Source organism: Anarhichas minor, unplaced genomic scaffold (genome assembly GCF_050575085.1).
Source record: "Anarhichas minor isolate MPS153535 unplaced genomic scaffold, ASM5057508v1 ptg000003l, whole genome shotgun sequence".
Lineage (NCBI taxonomy): Eukaryota > Metazoa > Chordata > Actinopteri > Perciformes > Anarhichadidae > Anarhichas > Anarhichas minor.
This window is the reverse complement of record NW_027466449.1, coordinates 8,224,664-8,241,143: the sequence shown is the minus strand read 5'-3', so window position 1 is coordinate 8,241,143 and position 16,480 is coordinate 8,224,664. Positions and strand designations below refer to the sequence as shown.

The window sequence follows — 16,480 nt, the reverse complement described above, 5'->3', positions numbered from 1 at the left end:
TTGCATCCTGAATCTTCTAAATTAACTTTTTGCATTTTGGCTCAATCGCACGTTTGGAATGAAGCCCGAGAGATTTGAGAGTGGCGGTAGTCTGGTTAGGGAGAACGGGGAAGCAGAGGTTCAAAACAGGCTGGAATCTTTTGAATACGGATGTAAATAATACATTAATTCCGTTTAGTTGCTTCAGTTTCTGGGTGTACACTTATTTCTGATATCTATGTGACAGCAACGTGCAATACTGCACTGGACTGCCAGTCCTCAATTCAAACAATCACTAAAACCGCTGCGTGTGAGGGCCTCCTGCTCCACCATGTACACCTATAGGTCTGCAGTATGCAGATTAAATTCAAAAGATCAAGTTCAGTTGTGCAGGACCTTGTTGCTGAGATTAATGCGGCCACACAGGGTAATCCACATTGCCCTCAACTGGATGGACTTCCCGGGCACCCTGCCGACCGAGTAAACCAACAGAGGTGTGTTAGGCCTCGACAGATACATTAAGATGCCTTGGCCTTACGCCTCCCTATTAATCTACAGCTTGTTGGGACGTGTTTGGGCCGAGCTGCTTCTCCAGGGAACAACCTACCAGACACAACAAGAGTCCGTATTTGGGCTTTAGAGGTGCTGGATGCTCACTGCACTGTGGAAAGACATATTTATCTGGGAAGCCACAACCTTTCCAAAGACCAGAAACACATTGAACAAATATTAGGAAAGATGTTAATTAAAAACCACTAATTTCTTGTCTAGTATACATTTATCGAAATGCTAATTATTCACCAACTCGAGGCCGTAGATTTGATAGAACCTTTACTAACAATGTCATTTTGCCAGTCCAAAAAGAGTTACAATCATATAAAGGTTATACTACAAACAGCAGTGCACACATAAAGCTTGATTCTACAGAAAAGACCTCAGTGAAATGGTTAACTCTATACAGGTATATTCCTCTCAACCTCTTCAAACACACCGCCAAACTATCCGTCATCGCTCGGAGTTCAGAGGGATCATGTCTCTTAAAGATGAAAAACCTGTTTTCTTTCCCTTACATGGCACACTGTCAGAGGGCATGTGTGTGACCCCAAGTTATCAAGTTCACGAGAAGGTCTCTGATGAAATTATGCAATCTCACTTGACAAGGAAAATCCAGGGATTTCCTCTCTCTCTTTATTTTCCGACAATTTTCCACTTGAGCAGACGACCTCAAGTGTGAAGTGAAAGAGTAAAGAGAGGGATTTGCTATCCAAGGGAAAGGAGGCATGAATTCACTCGGGGTTGATAGACAGGGCAGTCGCAGCCATGCTTTTTACCCTTAGAGGTTTGGGGTTAAGGCTGTTAACAGGGCCTCGCTCTCTCGCCCTTCTTGATCTTGTCAGGATAAACTGTCAGGCTGATGAAGAGATAGGCCGCAGACAGATGATGGCGTTGCACGAACGCTGGAGCTGCACTGAGCAGATACAGTAGTCGGACGCCAAAGTGACTTTGGTGCCGCTGTTGATCAGCTATGATATATATGTGTGATTTACTCAGTCACTTCTGACCCTAAAGTCAAGCAAAAACCTGCTGAACATTAAAGACGAGGAATGACAGAAGAGGAAAAAGACAAATGCACATTCCCATGCAGGTAGAAAAAGCTCGAGAAGCAAGATGTGACTGGATGCAGACTTGCACAATCACACACATTTTCCATCCCTCTCTCTTTGCAGCACAACTGAATTTATGTCTTTGGCATTAGCAGAATATTTTGTGAACTCTTGAAAGCATTTTGGGGGTAGACACCTCGCAATTTATACCATCACACATTTCTCTCTTCTCCATCTTTGCTCCCAAGAAGGTTTCTTCTCCTCTCATGACGTCAGGACTATTATACTCCAGCGCACCTCCCTTCAGGGATACGATTTTACGATTGCAACCTGACACCGTTTCTGTGTCCTATAAGCGACAGAGCTGTAACTCACTTCAAAGGCAGAAGGCATCAAATCACAGTGCACCCATAAATTAACCTGTCAAGTCTTGGCCAATGAGAAGGCGGCATTAAATCTCTGCTGTCATGCTGGCGGCCAATGGAAAGACGATGGCAGTAAATCTGTCAAGGCCGCGTCTGTTAACGGTGTTGTGGTGTGGTTGGGGAATCCACGGGGAGGGAGGGGAGAAAGTGAGAAAGAGTAGATGACAGAGGAAGGAGGGAGCAAATGGAGGGTTCACAGCTATGCAACAGAAAAATGCTTTTCTTTACATTCTTCGGTTCTGCTGCAAAACTACATACACACATGCAGTAGTAAAACAGTGAAGCGTTTACAGAGGATTTTTTTCCCAGCAAAACAAGACCAAACGTGGCCATGAAAAAAAAGGAGAAGCAGACATGTTTTCCTAATGGATGCAGTGGGAGTTGAACAACCAGGAGAAACACTCATAAAGCTTTACGGCCAACATGGCTGTGTCTGATGTGGACTGTGTACAGTGAAGATGACGAATGGCTCTCCTTTGCATCCTTTTGAGACCAAAACCTGGTGTTGACTGTTTAATAACGTCAGTAATCTAGGAGGCTAACCTCTGACTGTTATGACACAGCACCCCCAATGGCAGCGACAAGCGCCCAGCTACACGCTGCCCTCTGGACTACAGGGAGGGACCAGTCGAGCACATCCAGAAACCAGATGTGCCCCAGTTGTGCAGCTTCAGAGGATGATGGAGTTGCCCCTACGGCAAAGCAACCCTGAGCAACTACAGTATGGCCATCGAACCACAAAGAAACACAACATGGTACTGCTGCATCTAACCCCTACCACCTTTGACCACAGAGTATTTTCACATCCACTATCACTCTGCTAAAGCATGCGTTCAGTAAAGAGTAACGCACTGCACTGGCACAAGAGAACTGTGGGGGGGAAACAGCAGAGGGAAAACACATCAGGTAGAATATTTCCTCGATTAACAATGCCCTTGGTGGTGTGCTTTCATTATCCTATCAAAGTTGAACATTTTCATGTAATAAATCTTACAGGTATCATAAAATAACTGGTCGTGCAAAGGCAATGCTACTCCTAACCAAAGGAAAAAAGCATTCCCTTAACAAAGCCCACAATTTTTTTTCACCAACCTGTAACGACATCCAATAAACCAGCCACATTTGTGGTGACATTTTTATCTTACATCAACCACAAAAAAACTAAACATTAGCATCAGAATTTACAGTCATCTTATGTCATTACTATGAATACGTTTTTTTCTTCGGAAACATAAACAGCGCGTTGAGTTATTGCGAAGGCAGGCAGGAGTGCAATGGTGGAGGTGTTGTTTTTGGCTGGCTTTTCCTGTAGTGGCCATGATTCTCTGTTCTATGGGAATCCATAAACAGACCCAGAGAGGGCAACTGGAGCCATAAACCACGTCAGCCTGCTGAGATGCTGCTGAGGCAAAGGGAGCAGGACTGGGCCCATACCTCCTCTCTGCATGCACACACACACACACACACACACACACACACACACAATTATATGCGCTTTGAGCAGCCTTTAATCATTATAAACATTTCAAAAGTATATAATGATTCTGCGGGTATGAGGGTGGTTGACTTTATTTTGAAAAATGAGAAAATGCAGCTCAACAATAAACAACGAGCGGTCTGATCTCGTGTCGTTTCTCCTGACATTATGTTAATATGATTATGTTAAATCTATGCATTAGCTACTAGATGGAAATGTGAAAGCAGCAGAAGTAAAATGGCCTTGTTAATTTTAATACACTGGGTCATTAAACATCATGTGGGTCTTGGCCTCTGTCCTGCTCGGACAGTATAATGATACTTCCTTTAATATGTTTACTGTGCTGCATCCAACATGCTGTCATTGGTTGTCCCCAGTGTTGTTTCTCTTTAGCAGGGCAAGCCATTGGATGGGTGCTGAGGCCCATTGACTATGACATAAAGACTCTGTAAGCTTACTGATGATGATAATTTATTGACTCTAATTCACACAATCCACTCACACACACACACACACACACACACACACAAGAGAAAGAGAGCGACTCTTTCACTGTATGCATCGATCAATTACAAGGCTCTAGCCCACACGTCTCTGACAATTTTACTGCATGTTATGTACAGCATGTCAAGCCATGGCGTTTCAAACGGTTATACTCGTGCCTGTATAATTAATATAAATTACCTCGCTGTTTTTTTTTATGATGGTGCAACTGTAATTAGCGGATGAAAGCGAGTCACTGCGCCCCTGACGGTGCTGCTGGGCTATCTAGATGAAAAGTGAGGGTCTGGACAGGCACCTTGGGTGGGATCTGTTTTAACCCTCTCCCTTTCCCACCGGGCCCTCGCTGGGATCTCATCTAATCACATTTATTGCCGTCTGCTTCTGCTAACCTCGTCCTCTTTAACCTTCATGTTTGCCTCTCCCTCACTGTAACCACACACTGAGACAGAAGCTCCTCATTATACCAGCAAACTAGTGCGATAACAGTAAACGGGTGTGATAATGGAGTCCATTTAGAATGATTACCATTCCCTTTCTTGCTGCTCTCTCTCCAGTAAAACCCTTTGAAAGTAGCATCAACATGGCCCCCATCCATGCTATCTGTGCAGCAATAAAGAGACACAGATTCAGGGGCTGAATCAAACTGAAGCAAAGCCAAGACAATAGGTCCACAGTTCAGAGTCAATAACACTTTCATTGACTACACTCCCCTCTGTTATGTGAAAACATCAAGCCACATGCATGCATCCAGGCGTGAACACACACATTCTGTTGCCTTTTTGGTATCAGCTGTTGTCTGCCAGCAGTTCACTGGTACAACACGCAGAGAGCTGTTCGTCAGGTATTTCATGTGCAGTAATAACTGAAATCAAGTCAGCCATCTGCCCCAGAATAACTACAATGTCATTTCCTCATACAAATTTAAAAAAACAGCTCCACAAACCCTCCACTGTGCCTCAAAATACCTGGACTATTTTCCTTTGGACTGTTTTCTGCACTACAATGTTTGTGTGGTGCAATAATCGCAAGATTCAACTGTGTCTGGCAGACACACGGGTGAAATGCTCTGATTTACATTCCGCATTCTGAAAATTCCCACTCTGTGTGATCTTTTCCACAAACTGCTCCAGGCCAAAGACATCAAGAGCTTTCACTCCGTCGGCTTCTCACTTTGATGCCTCGGCCAAGTGACTCATTTAGGTATAGAGAGAAAGAAACAAGGCAAACTTGCTACAAACGGTAGCTGAATGACCTTTTACTCAGCCTAACAGACACGTTGCTGCATGCCACTTGCAGTAGATGGTGGCGTCCGATTGTACAGACAAGGAAGGAAGGAGACGTGATCTGTAATACCGACCTAATGTGGTTCAAATTAAGCATGGTTGGATCTGTTGCTTGCACACCCAACACAAATCTCTCCCAGGAAAAATACCTTCAAGTGTTCATCATGAGAGCATATGGAGCTACGTGGCTGGAAGAATGCAGATAGATCATTTCTACTCCTGTAATATGCATCAGGTACCAACATGATGTAGTGCCCTCTCTCACATCCATTTCTCTCTGTAGTGTACCCTTCATTTGCATTACAATGAGAGTACGGGGTTAGTGTTTGAAGGTGGGTGTGCATACATCGAAGCACACAATTCATGTGGCTCTCCACAGAGCGGAAATTAATCAAGTATGACTCCATAAAACTTATCCGCATGTCACTGCAACATAGTACAGTGTAAGCTCCCGATCACAGCGGCATGAATGAGTCTCCTCCCCACTCTGCCCTCTTTGTCTTCAGTATTTATGTACCTCAGCCTGGCAGTTTGCTGCAGACGCCAGGAGATGGAGCACTTGCTCAAGCGTCTCTGGCTCTTGCGGAGAATCTTTGAAGAACAAAGAGCGCACAGCATGGCAGCTCTGAAAAAAAACCACTCGTAAAAACCTGCTACATTTACAGATGTAAAAAGTACGACAAATGCTTCTAAATTATAGAGTTCACGTCAATAACGCATTCCTAAAATGAATGGCAATTAATGGACATATCACAGCTGTTCACATATTGGTGTCAACAAATATTTATTGTAAGTATCTGATGAATGGAAGATCCCCGGACAACATGTATTCACAACATACACACCGTTGAGATTGTTGGTATGACTACAGTACAAGTTGTACACCTTTTTTTTTAAATCACAATATTCATGTAAATCATATAGTGCCTCAATACTTTGTACAGTAAGATGACGGTGCTGTCAAATGGGATAAAATTATTGTTCAAGGATACACGTGGAATGTTGCAACAGGCTATGATGAGGTTTACGTGTGAGAGTGATTCACTGGTTTAATTAACACCTAGATGCCTTAATGGAAAAACAAACTAACAAAACAGGCAGTACTGGAATGTACACCACATCTTATCCTCATGTTGATTAGGTCATACAAATGCAAGTCTGTGCAAAAAACAAAGTAAAAGGTTGGAAAATGAAACTTTGTCGAGCAGTAATCCTGGGAGTGTGACTGGATCAGCCAGTGGTGCTCCTCACAGCTTTAATTGAAGGAGTGGAAATGAGAGGAAAAGGAGTATGCGGATCAGTGCCACTAAGACTGGGCTCGACAGCGGCTCACTGGTGGACTGGTGCAGCGGGGACTTTACCGGAGAAGCGACCACTTGATCTGTTCTTTGGCAGACTGAAGAACCTGTGGATGAAAACTAGGTTTGAACCAAGCAGATCACTCAAATGACAAAACATCAGCAGCGGGAGGGAGGGGGCTGTGTGAGAGCAGAGGAGCGCTCACATGCACTAGAAGACATGACCGGCCAGCCCGGCTATAAGAATGGCTACAGCAGGAGATAAACCTTTAAGGAAAAAACTATCAAATAAAACAACATGAGAAACAAGTGGCATCTTATTAAGGAGGATTATGGGAACAATGGTAAAAACAAACATGCATATTATTGTTAAAAAAAACTATCAAAAAGGGTATACGAGTAATGTAAATGCAAGATCTAATTAATCATCTTAATTCACTGAATGAAAGGAGAATCATAACCATAAAGTATGGGGACTGGGGACAGCCATTAATCCTGGCTAGATGAGGGATGGTGGAAGCCAGTCTCAGGCCTCTTAAATGACAACATTAATCAAGAGGAGCTCACACACAGACACGACTCCTGTAAGAACTAAAAGACAGGAACCACTGTTGGCTACACCAACACCTTTACAATGAATAACTTTTATGTACACTGTTACTCATAGAAGATAATGCAATGGGGGGGGGGGGGGAGACACACCCAAACTACAGGAGATGGAGGACATAAGAAAGAAATAGTGGTTTTTTTCAGATAATCTATATTAGGTTGTAAGTTAAGACGTTATGTTACAAATATTTATTGTGTAATCATGTTGGAAAATCAATATAAATTTGAAAACATATTTTTTCTTTACATATTATTTCAAAAGAGCACAATCGGACCACCACTGTGGTCACGCAACACATTCTTGAAAGAGTTTCTATTCTTTGGAAGTCATATATTATTGTCTGTAGCTCAGTAGCAGCAGCTGCCCAAGTAGGTGATAAGCAAGGTGCAAAGACAGCATGTATGAAGTGGAGAGGTGACTAAATTAGAAGGAATAATTACATTATTAATGTTAACGTATCAACGGCTGTGGTAAAGATGGATGACTACTTTTAAAAAAATCTAATTAAATGCATTTTATTTGGCTTCTGTAAGGTAAAGTGTATTTTTTCTTTTTCTAAACTTTGTCGTTTACAATGTTTATGTTTCCTTTCTGATCACCACGGCCTAGAAAAACAAATGTCAAAAGTCTTGTCCACTATTGTGCCATGTGTGACTTGAATGAATTACTTTCAGGCACGAGCCTCTAGAGCAGCTTTGTATCTAAAAGTTTACTGAAATCCAAGCAATGGGTGAAAAATGACACGATATAAAGTAGGTCTGCAGAGTGGTTTTATTCTGCACTTTGGCCAGCTGCAATATGGTGATCAATTTGATCACTTTTTGCTGTGTTTTTCTTCAATAAGATTTTTGATTGATGACCATCCATCATGAAGAGGACATGTCATGTCAAAATTAGGAAAAATTATGGTTGTGTTTTGTTCCACCCCTGCGGATATGACAGCTTAGACTTGCGTGATGAAGTAGAGGAGAATGACGCTATAACAATGCCCTTGTAGTCGTAGGTTCTGAATTAATGAGCTTCAACAGTCAATAAACTAATGGAGCTTTAAAACTTTATAGCAGGGAGAGATGCAAGGATTGTTTTCCTCACCTGGGTGACTGTCTGCTCTGTCAAAGGAACATCATCCCCCTACAGGAACAATCATGTTACGTTAATATCGGACATAACCAACATCAAACTGTGGAATATTTCTGAAAGGGGAGAAGAGGAGCTTACTCGGAGAGCCACACGGTGCACAACCTGTTGTGGGTCACTCTCCAGGATCACCCTGCAGTAGGCAGCAAAGAGACAGACCAACAATTATTAATCCCAGAGAAAAACATGCTGTACTAACATCAGGCTCTTTTTTTAATAAGACTGCTTACCCTCCATCTACAATTTCATCCACAGCCAGGAAGAGCCCCTCCATGTTCTCCAACAAAGCCCTTCTCTCTACATTCTTTCTACAGAGTAAAACAACAACATACACGTCAAGCTTAACTTTCTAGACATCAGAAAAAGATTTGGACAAAAAAAAGTTTTGTTGGAAGTTTTGCAGAAAAATAGCAGCTGTCAAAACGTACCTCAACATCTGACTGAGTGAATCAAAAAGGCAGTTTAGAACAGCCATCAGCATTAGCTGGTGAGGATAAAAGAATATATTAGATTGTGTTCGTGTCTAATGAGCCCGCATCGTTGTTCTATCATCTGGAGGAAATCATTCAGGAAATAACATGTGTGGAATCACTTGTTATGGTTTTTACAATATTTCCTTGGACCTCGAGGCACATCGTGTTCTAGCTAAGACGAACTTGTATCCGTCTGTGCAAACTCAACTGTTGTAGTTATAAATAAAGAACACATCGAGAGTATAAATAACACCCGATTTCATAATGGATGAAGTTCATTTTATTATTTGTAAAACATAGAAGAAATATCTCTTTAGGACCCAAATATAGACAGATGAGTTCACATTGACACACATTATCATTTAGCTTCTATAGCAACATGTACTGTATGCCACAGTATTGGTTTCCCAAATAATCCCCAAAATTCTGAGCCTTGAGGAAACACTGTTGAATAGCACGAAAGACAACACATTCGCCAATTAAGTGAAAACATCTCTCATCAATTGAATTATGCTGTTGAGAATATTTTCATGAAAATAATCTGTATGATTATTTGATTATTTATTTATGATACGAACATTTATCTATTGTCTACATAAATTAATCTCATGCTGAATTGGAGAAAACAAAAAATAAATAAACAACACGTAGAAGTACCATGTATCAATTTTAAATAGGTGCAAATGAATCATCACAACACAATCAATTTTAACACCAAGTTAAAATAAATGAAATTACTCAATTTAAATCCTAGAATTAGGCTTACCTCATTTTCATGGGAACTTCCAATCACATAAAAGAAGAGGTCTATGTTGCTCTTGTAGACGACAGTGAGGCCTTCGAGTAAAGCTATCTCACCTACGGACACACAGAAAGCAACCAAAGCGTGTTACGAGACGCACTGAGGCAGGAAAGTGTCTTTAATCTTTTATGTAGGAACGATATCTTACTGTCCGTCCTGTGTGTTTTGTTGAATATGTTCTTCTCAAACGCCTTCTGCTCTTTCGCCGTTGGGTACGTATCATCATAATACTGTAGATGAATTTAAAGTGAAGACGTTATTATAGGTTGCCATGTAAACCTATAACCCAATTTAAGTTGTTTGAATTTTGATTAATAGAATAAGGCTGGCGGTATTTAATAGTTTTCTTATTGTCAACAAATCCAATAAAAAGACCAAAATCAACAGCGCATTAGTCAATCTCTAAATACTTTCCAACTTCCCCCATCGGTCTGTGACACTGTACAAATAAATCTATAACAAACAAAAAAAGTTTAAAAAGTCGAAATCAACGAGCGCTGTTGCTGCATGTGTCAGTATTTGCAGCGTCAGGACGGTGAATGGGGTGTTGACTGAAAACAAACTGCAGTGCCCGCGACATGCTCAAGGTAAAGAACATATCACCACAGTGTGGATCTTTGTGTGTGTAAAGTAGTTTTGAAGTAAAAACTGAGGTCAATGGCACAGAGGAATGAGCTACATTAAGTTCTGGCATCAGAGACAGTACTTTAAAGTTGGTTACATTTGTTATTGGTTGCAAGTTCAGAGGTAGGGTTGTAAAATTACGGGAACATTCAAATAAATCCATTAATCTGTTCAATACATACAAGAGAAAGATGCCAAGTGGTGAGTCAGCGAGCTAGTAAATTAACTAATGGGGTACTTTGACATTTTGTGCGGACATTACATTGTTTTACAACCACGAATGAATGGAAATAAGTTAATCAAAAGTGTGATGGGAACATGCACAGCACATGCAGAGGATTGTAATTGTTCTGAGTTCCTATTTAATGGGATGTCGGCAAATTATCTACATGTGACAGAAGAGCTCGCTGCTGAATTCACCACATGGTTACAATTCAATTAAATGATCATACTTTTTAACCCAAAAATAAGCCCAATTTTACATTAAAAAAAGTTTTTTTTGTGTGTATTTAGGCCCCTACACACACATAAAACATACTGTATATACAAATATACAGTATTTGAGCATAGAACACAATAAAATAAAGCTATATATATATATATATATATATATATATATATATATATATATATATATATATATATAGTTACTTTATTTTGGTTTAGTGGGAGGGTAGTGCAAAAGGTACTATGTTAATGTAAACCAGGGCTGGTTGTAGTGTGTGATTTGTTGATAAGAAAAATATAAAGTATCACCAGGCGGACCCTGGACCAGGACCAAGACGGTCTGTTAAGAAATGTTTAACTATTAATGGTAACGTCGTTGTACAGTTGTCTCAATCGTACCTTGGCATACAGCCTGTCTCCATCGTTGTCCAGAATCAGAACAGCTTTGACAGTGTACAAGGATGGTTCCTGTTGAGATAGAAGACGTTAAGCACCGACTCAATCTACACGAGTATCATTTAACAAACGTATCGAGAAGTCAACAATCGAAACATTAACTGCTAGCACATAACATCAAACTTTGGCAGGACGGCGGTGGATGCGCTAACAAGGGATGAATGAAAACACAATCCGATCAGAGTCACCAATATAATACAAATAGTAATAATGACTGCTCGTTCGCCATGACATGAGACATGACACTTCCACATCACCAACAAACACACAACGTTACACACGAAGCTAACGTCTCTGAGGCGAAGTTAGCTGGTTAGCCAACAACCGTTTACTTTAGTTAGCTCCCTGTCGAGTTAACTCCACAACTAGATTATGAAGTTTCGAGAAACAACCACATATGTTAATGCAAAGAAGTTATAATTAAAAGCCTGAATGACACATATACTGTGGCATATGAATTCATGCGCTAACATTACCAGTATTGGAGAATCCATCTTCTTTCTTGTTCGCAAACTAGCTAGCACACTGCGGCTGCGCAGCGGACACGTCATGCGTACAGTAAATAAGGCTCTTTCCCATTGGCTGATACAGAGCCATGCGTACTGCGGACTAGGTCAAAGAGCTACTACACAGCGCGGAGCCAGGAAATAAAATACATGTATGCCATTCAGACTCACGAGCATCTGTAACACATGTGTCCCTTCAGTGGGGAAAGTTGCAACTTGATAATGTCATGTCTCGCAAGTAAAGTCAAACATTGTGTGTTGTACTCCACTATCTGTGTTTTTTCTGTCTTCTGCTAGCCTACTGTACATTAACATTACAGCTATGCCCCTAACCCTGTTCTTTCTATCGTGAAAGTAAAACATAAAGGTTCTGTAATTCCCAGATGTAGATCCCCAGCAATGGTGCCTATATAAACTATTTTCTACATATTCTAATTAACTACAGTAGGCAATTTAGGTTAATGTCAGAGTTTAAACCTCTACCATGGGCACTGTAGTTAAACCAAATCATTATCATTATTGACTGAAAACTTTTTTTCATAGGGCTGCATGGTAACAAAAAACAATCCTCTCATTTACAAGCCTTGCTAGCTTGCTTGTAGCCTACTCATCGACGTCTTTTTTCAGGATCCTCCTACATTTAACCAACCCCAATTATCTTCGTTGCCACTTCTGGGAAGCATCTGGAAACACAGGCTGATGGGGATTTCCCTGTATCTCACTCCATGAATTACATCACTGTTCTGCCTTACTGTAAGATATTCTTGGACTTGAGTTTGAAATAATACGGGAATTTGAAGGCCTACAGTTTTGAAAGCAAGTGGTGCACAGCTATTATTTAACTGCAAACAGTGTATGGTGAAAAGCTACAAACTATGCTGAGATGCATTCATAACCCCACCACTGCGGACAACCATGAAATGTTGCAATACTGCACTATGTTTACACAATTCAGCCACTAAGATTTCAAAACTTACCCGATCAGAGAGGAAACAGTATGCTGCCTTGAACTTGCTTACACTTAGACTATAGATTAAAAGATTCTTAGATGCCATTGTAATAACATCATACACATTCATACCTATATGTGTTTGAAAATCATCCCTGTTACGATTATGCTGGGATAGTTGGTGATGGTGATGAATGAAAGTTGAATGATGAATCAACATTTTTGATAAATTAACATGCAAAATGACTGGTCTACTTCTCATGGTGCTGGCTTGAAAATGGAATTTCCCTAACTTTCTTTTAAATAGGTTGAGTGCACTTCATAGTTAAAGGACCTTGAAGACTAAAGCATGAATGAAGCATAAATCTTCAAAGCATGAGGTGAGGAAACTGTTCAAGTGACTAATAATGCAGCTTAAAGTTCAGCAAATATTAACCATCTATTACTGGATCTGTCAAATGCTCACGAAGATTAAAAAGTAGAAATGAATAACAACAATAGATAGAGAAATGAAGTAATGTGCTGCTCCCCTCTTCTCAGCTCTATGCCAGCAACCACAGCAGTTAGCAGTTCCCTTCCGAAGAACCAAGTGCTACTTTTATCAGCATTAAGCAGAGCTTCCGCCAACCAACATCCTCCTTTCCTTACCTTCCCTCTTTGTGTCTGTATTACCCACCAGACTTGACGTTCATTGAACACATTGCCTTACCGCATGCAATGACCTATACACACACATGCACACAAACAATTTTAATTTTCTTATTCTAATTTTCTTTTCCAACACCAGTAATATAATATGGAAATGGTTTAATAAAAAAACGTAAGGATACAAATAATCATAAAATAATTTAGTGCTGTTGTTACAAAACATTATCTTAATCTTAACATCTTGAGATAAGCGCACATCTTATTGAGACATTCAGAAGAATGATGTGGCATCTTCAGGTTCCTCATTTGGTTTCAGGTGGCGATAACTATCATGACAGACGTTTTGAGAAATAGCAATGGAAGAGTTATCTCTGATTCCCATCAACATTTACAGTTGCTCTGATGAATGTGTCCAGTAAATCATTTTGCATCCTGCTCATTTGAAAAAGATCAGAAATGTACAAATTAAAATAAACATCTCAATATTGTCCACAATAGAATTAGGAAAGCATGTGAAATTGGGTATTAGCATCTACATATTGTAGGTGGACCGAAGTGAAAAACCCTTTCCAGTTGACTACCACGATAAACAATTGCACATATGACCATTTTTATGTCTTTTATTATTTTCAGTGTTGTTTTTATTGAAGCCGAATATTAACAATATAAAAAAAGTATAGTGCAACTATTTTTTACACTTCAGTAAATAAAGAAATAATACTCCATCTGCCCTCTCTTTTTTTTCCTTTCCCAGAAGCTGACTCCAAAAATATTCCCTCTTTGATACCACAACCCAAGGCACACATTCATTTTGTTTAGTAGTGAGGTGGTTTTCCAGTTTATGTCTATTACAGCCTTTTGAATGTTAAAACAAAACCAAAGATGCCACATTTCTTCATCTTTAATGAACAAATAAGATGCTACCACCAGGACACATAGCGGAGGTGGGGAACAACCAAACGGACAAACATATTTAACCTTTATTCTCTCATTTAATTTAACACACCCAAGTATAAAACTCAGTAGTCATTAAGAGCTAAGTGAGTCAACCGTGGGCAGTTCCCAGCCAACATGTCCGGTCTATTTTTGACGTAGAGTTGTTCGTAGCATCGAGGTGCACAGCAAAGAAAAGGCTGACAGCCCTGAGAGGTTCACGCAAGCTGGAAAGCAGAGATGTTAAAGACTAATTGGAGCAAACAAACACAAACAGGGAAAGTAGGCGTAGATCTGGGAACTGTGTCCAGATTCTAAACCATTGTGGTCGCAGTAATAACAGGGTGCTCTTTGGCATGCTGTGGCAGTGGTTGAGGCAGGGGCTGGGTGCTAGGAACTTGGGTTGGGAAGTCCCTTCTTTGATTACTGGTAGACGTTCACCTTTCTTGACTCCGTCAGCCACCTACTTTTTCCATCTTAGAACAATGACAAAGAAAACATGGAGATTTATGTCTTTGTGGGATGTGATATTATATCGGGTCAGACAAAACCCTCCATGTTCTCATGGTTTTGGAATATACAGTGCCTTACTGAAACCCCATTTTTGTTATCACAAGCTCTAAAAGGTACATTTATTCAACAATAAAAAAAGTCAAGTTTCAGGTCAGTATTCAGAGCAAACATTATGTATTTGTCCCCACACTTTTTGTGTTCCTGTATAACACAAATCCCAAAGTTTACTTGAATTACTACTGTGTCTACAAAGACCTTAAGATCAGCTTTATCTTTTTAATGTCAAGAATGCTTCTGTGAATCACAAAGATTGAGTGTTTTTATGAACCCACGATAAAAACTATTCAACCCCCTGTACATTTTCCCTGTATTATTATTTAATACATTTAAACATATCACCTGTGTTATTAATAAAGAGGGTGAACCCTTTCAATCTTAACTATTTTGTACAAATAATTGATTGAAAATATTGTATATGTATGTTTATTGGAGATTTGTTTAGACTCTTAAGTTATTTTGTTTTCCGTTTAGCAGTGTAAAAAAGTTATTCACTAACTGCTATTCAAGGAAGAAAGTGATTGCGACATGTTTTCAGCTTTGTATTTCTGAGTAAAAGAAATGATATGCAGTCCGATGCTTATTAACATAAACTGCTTGCATTTGCTGCACACTGCAGTTGTTTTACGGACCGGGGATCCCTAGTATATGCAAGTAATTCTACAAACATGCATTTGCATCCGCTTGTTTTACAAAGACAAAACATATACTATGCAAGGCTGTAGCATATGTTGTTGTCACGCAGTCAGGCAGAATTATAGGACGCATATTTCAGTATGTCAGGTGATTTAATCAACAAATGCTTTTTAAAAATGAAATCTATCCACTATGTTGTACGCATTACACACAGCAGGGGGTATTTTACAAAGCATGGAATGTCTTGAATATTTTATGTGAAAAAAATCCTCATTGTCGCTGTGAGACAGGCTGCTATGTATCACTGTGCATAAAGAAAAATTGCTCTATATGGAGCAATAACTATGTAACATCTCTACTGTCAGTAATTGTGTGAAAGCTGTTGCACAATAGAGTGCATAACACATAGTCTTTGTGAGTTCACTGCTCACAGTGCTTCAGATCTGGGCAATGAGGGGATTTTTTCGTGAGGGATTTTAATGGTCACTTGCTATGTAAGACACGCTCCCCTCCATTCTGCCCCTGCTCCTCTCTCTCCCTTGGCGGTTGCTCTGCCAGATAGAGGAACAATGTAGTCTTTCTTACCTGTCGGAGGGTGTACATTCCATCTCTGCTAAACTAAGTCTCAATCCTGCCTCCAACCCACTCCTGCTTGAACAGGGCCCTCACTGCAATGCCAGCTCCAGGTGCTCCACATCACACTCCTCATACCTTTCGTTTTGGAGGATTTGAAAGGACACAGTTCTTGTACGGTTTGGCCTGGACAGAGACAACCATCCGGCTACTTTTTAATCACTTTCAGTTTTTTTTTAATCTGACTGTTTAATATGTATAGTCATTATATAATTTAAATCAAAATTGCATACAGCTTTTTTTTTATTGTTTTTTGTAAACGTCTGCCTACCTCAGTGTCGACAGACAATGATTGTCAGACTGTTGGTTTGTGGTTTGTCATGTGGGCAAAAGGGAAATTTGGAGGTTGGGGTGCAAGTGTGCTATTAAGGATACAAGAGTACAAAAAAAATGTGGTGTGGGTGCTTTACAGGAAGATTGCGTTTGTCTGCACAGAGCCATCCCATTTATGCCGGCGGCTGTATGAGTAGCTGAACAGAGAGAGAG

General features: G+C 40.2%; 1 protein-coding gene and 1 long non-coding RNA gene across 2 annotated transcripts; one reads left to right on the top strand and one right to left on the bottom strand.

Annotated features, from left to right (window-relative positions):
• Nucleotides 1-6,039: 6,039 nt before the first annotated feature.
• copz1 (COPI coat complex subunit zeta 1) lies at nt 6,040-11,681 on the bottom strand. The gene is made up of 9 exons (XM_076096276.1): nt 11,596-11,681; nt 11,063-11,131; nt 9,741-9,822; nt 9,557-9,648; nt 8,746-8,801; nt 8,548-8,625; nt 8,399-8,450; nt 8,273-8,311; nt 6,040-6,677 (listed from the first exon to the last, which is right to left on the bottom strand). The coding sequence occupies exons 1-9, from the start codon at nt 11,668-11,670 to the stop codon at nt 6,630-6,632; spliced, it is 591 nt and encodes a 196-aa protein (XP_075952391.1). The 5' UTR covers nt 11,671-11,681; the 3' UTR covers nt 6,040-6,629.
• Nucleotides 11,682-11,740: 59 nt separating this feature from the next.
• On the top strand, nt 11,741-13,940 carry LOC142954922 (uncharacterized). Its single transcript, XR_012955770.1, has 3 exons — nt 11,741-12,378; nt 12,882-12,954; nt 13,115-13,940. It is a non-coding gene; the product is annotated as an uncharacterized LOC142954922 (long non-coding RNA).
• Nucleotides 13,941-16,480: the final 2,540 nt, after the last annotated feature.

Coding starts and splice junctions, on each gene's coding strand:
- copz1 (XM_076096276.1), bottom strand. CDS start 11,670: ATGACGTGTCCGCTGCGCAGCCGCAGTGTGCTAGCTAGTTTGCGAACA. Junction 9,823..11,062: donor GAGACAGGCTGTATGCCAAG/GTACGATTGAGA, acceptor ATTCATCTACAG/TATTATGATGATACGTACCC. Junction 6,678..8,272: donor CAGAGCAGACAGTCACCCAG/GTGAGGAAAACA, acceptor TTTCATCCACAG/GTTCTTCAGTCTGCCAAAGA.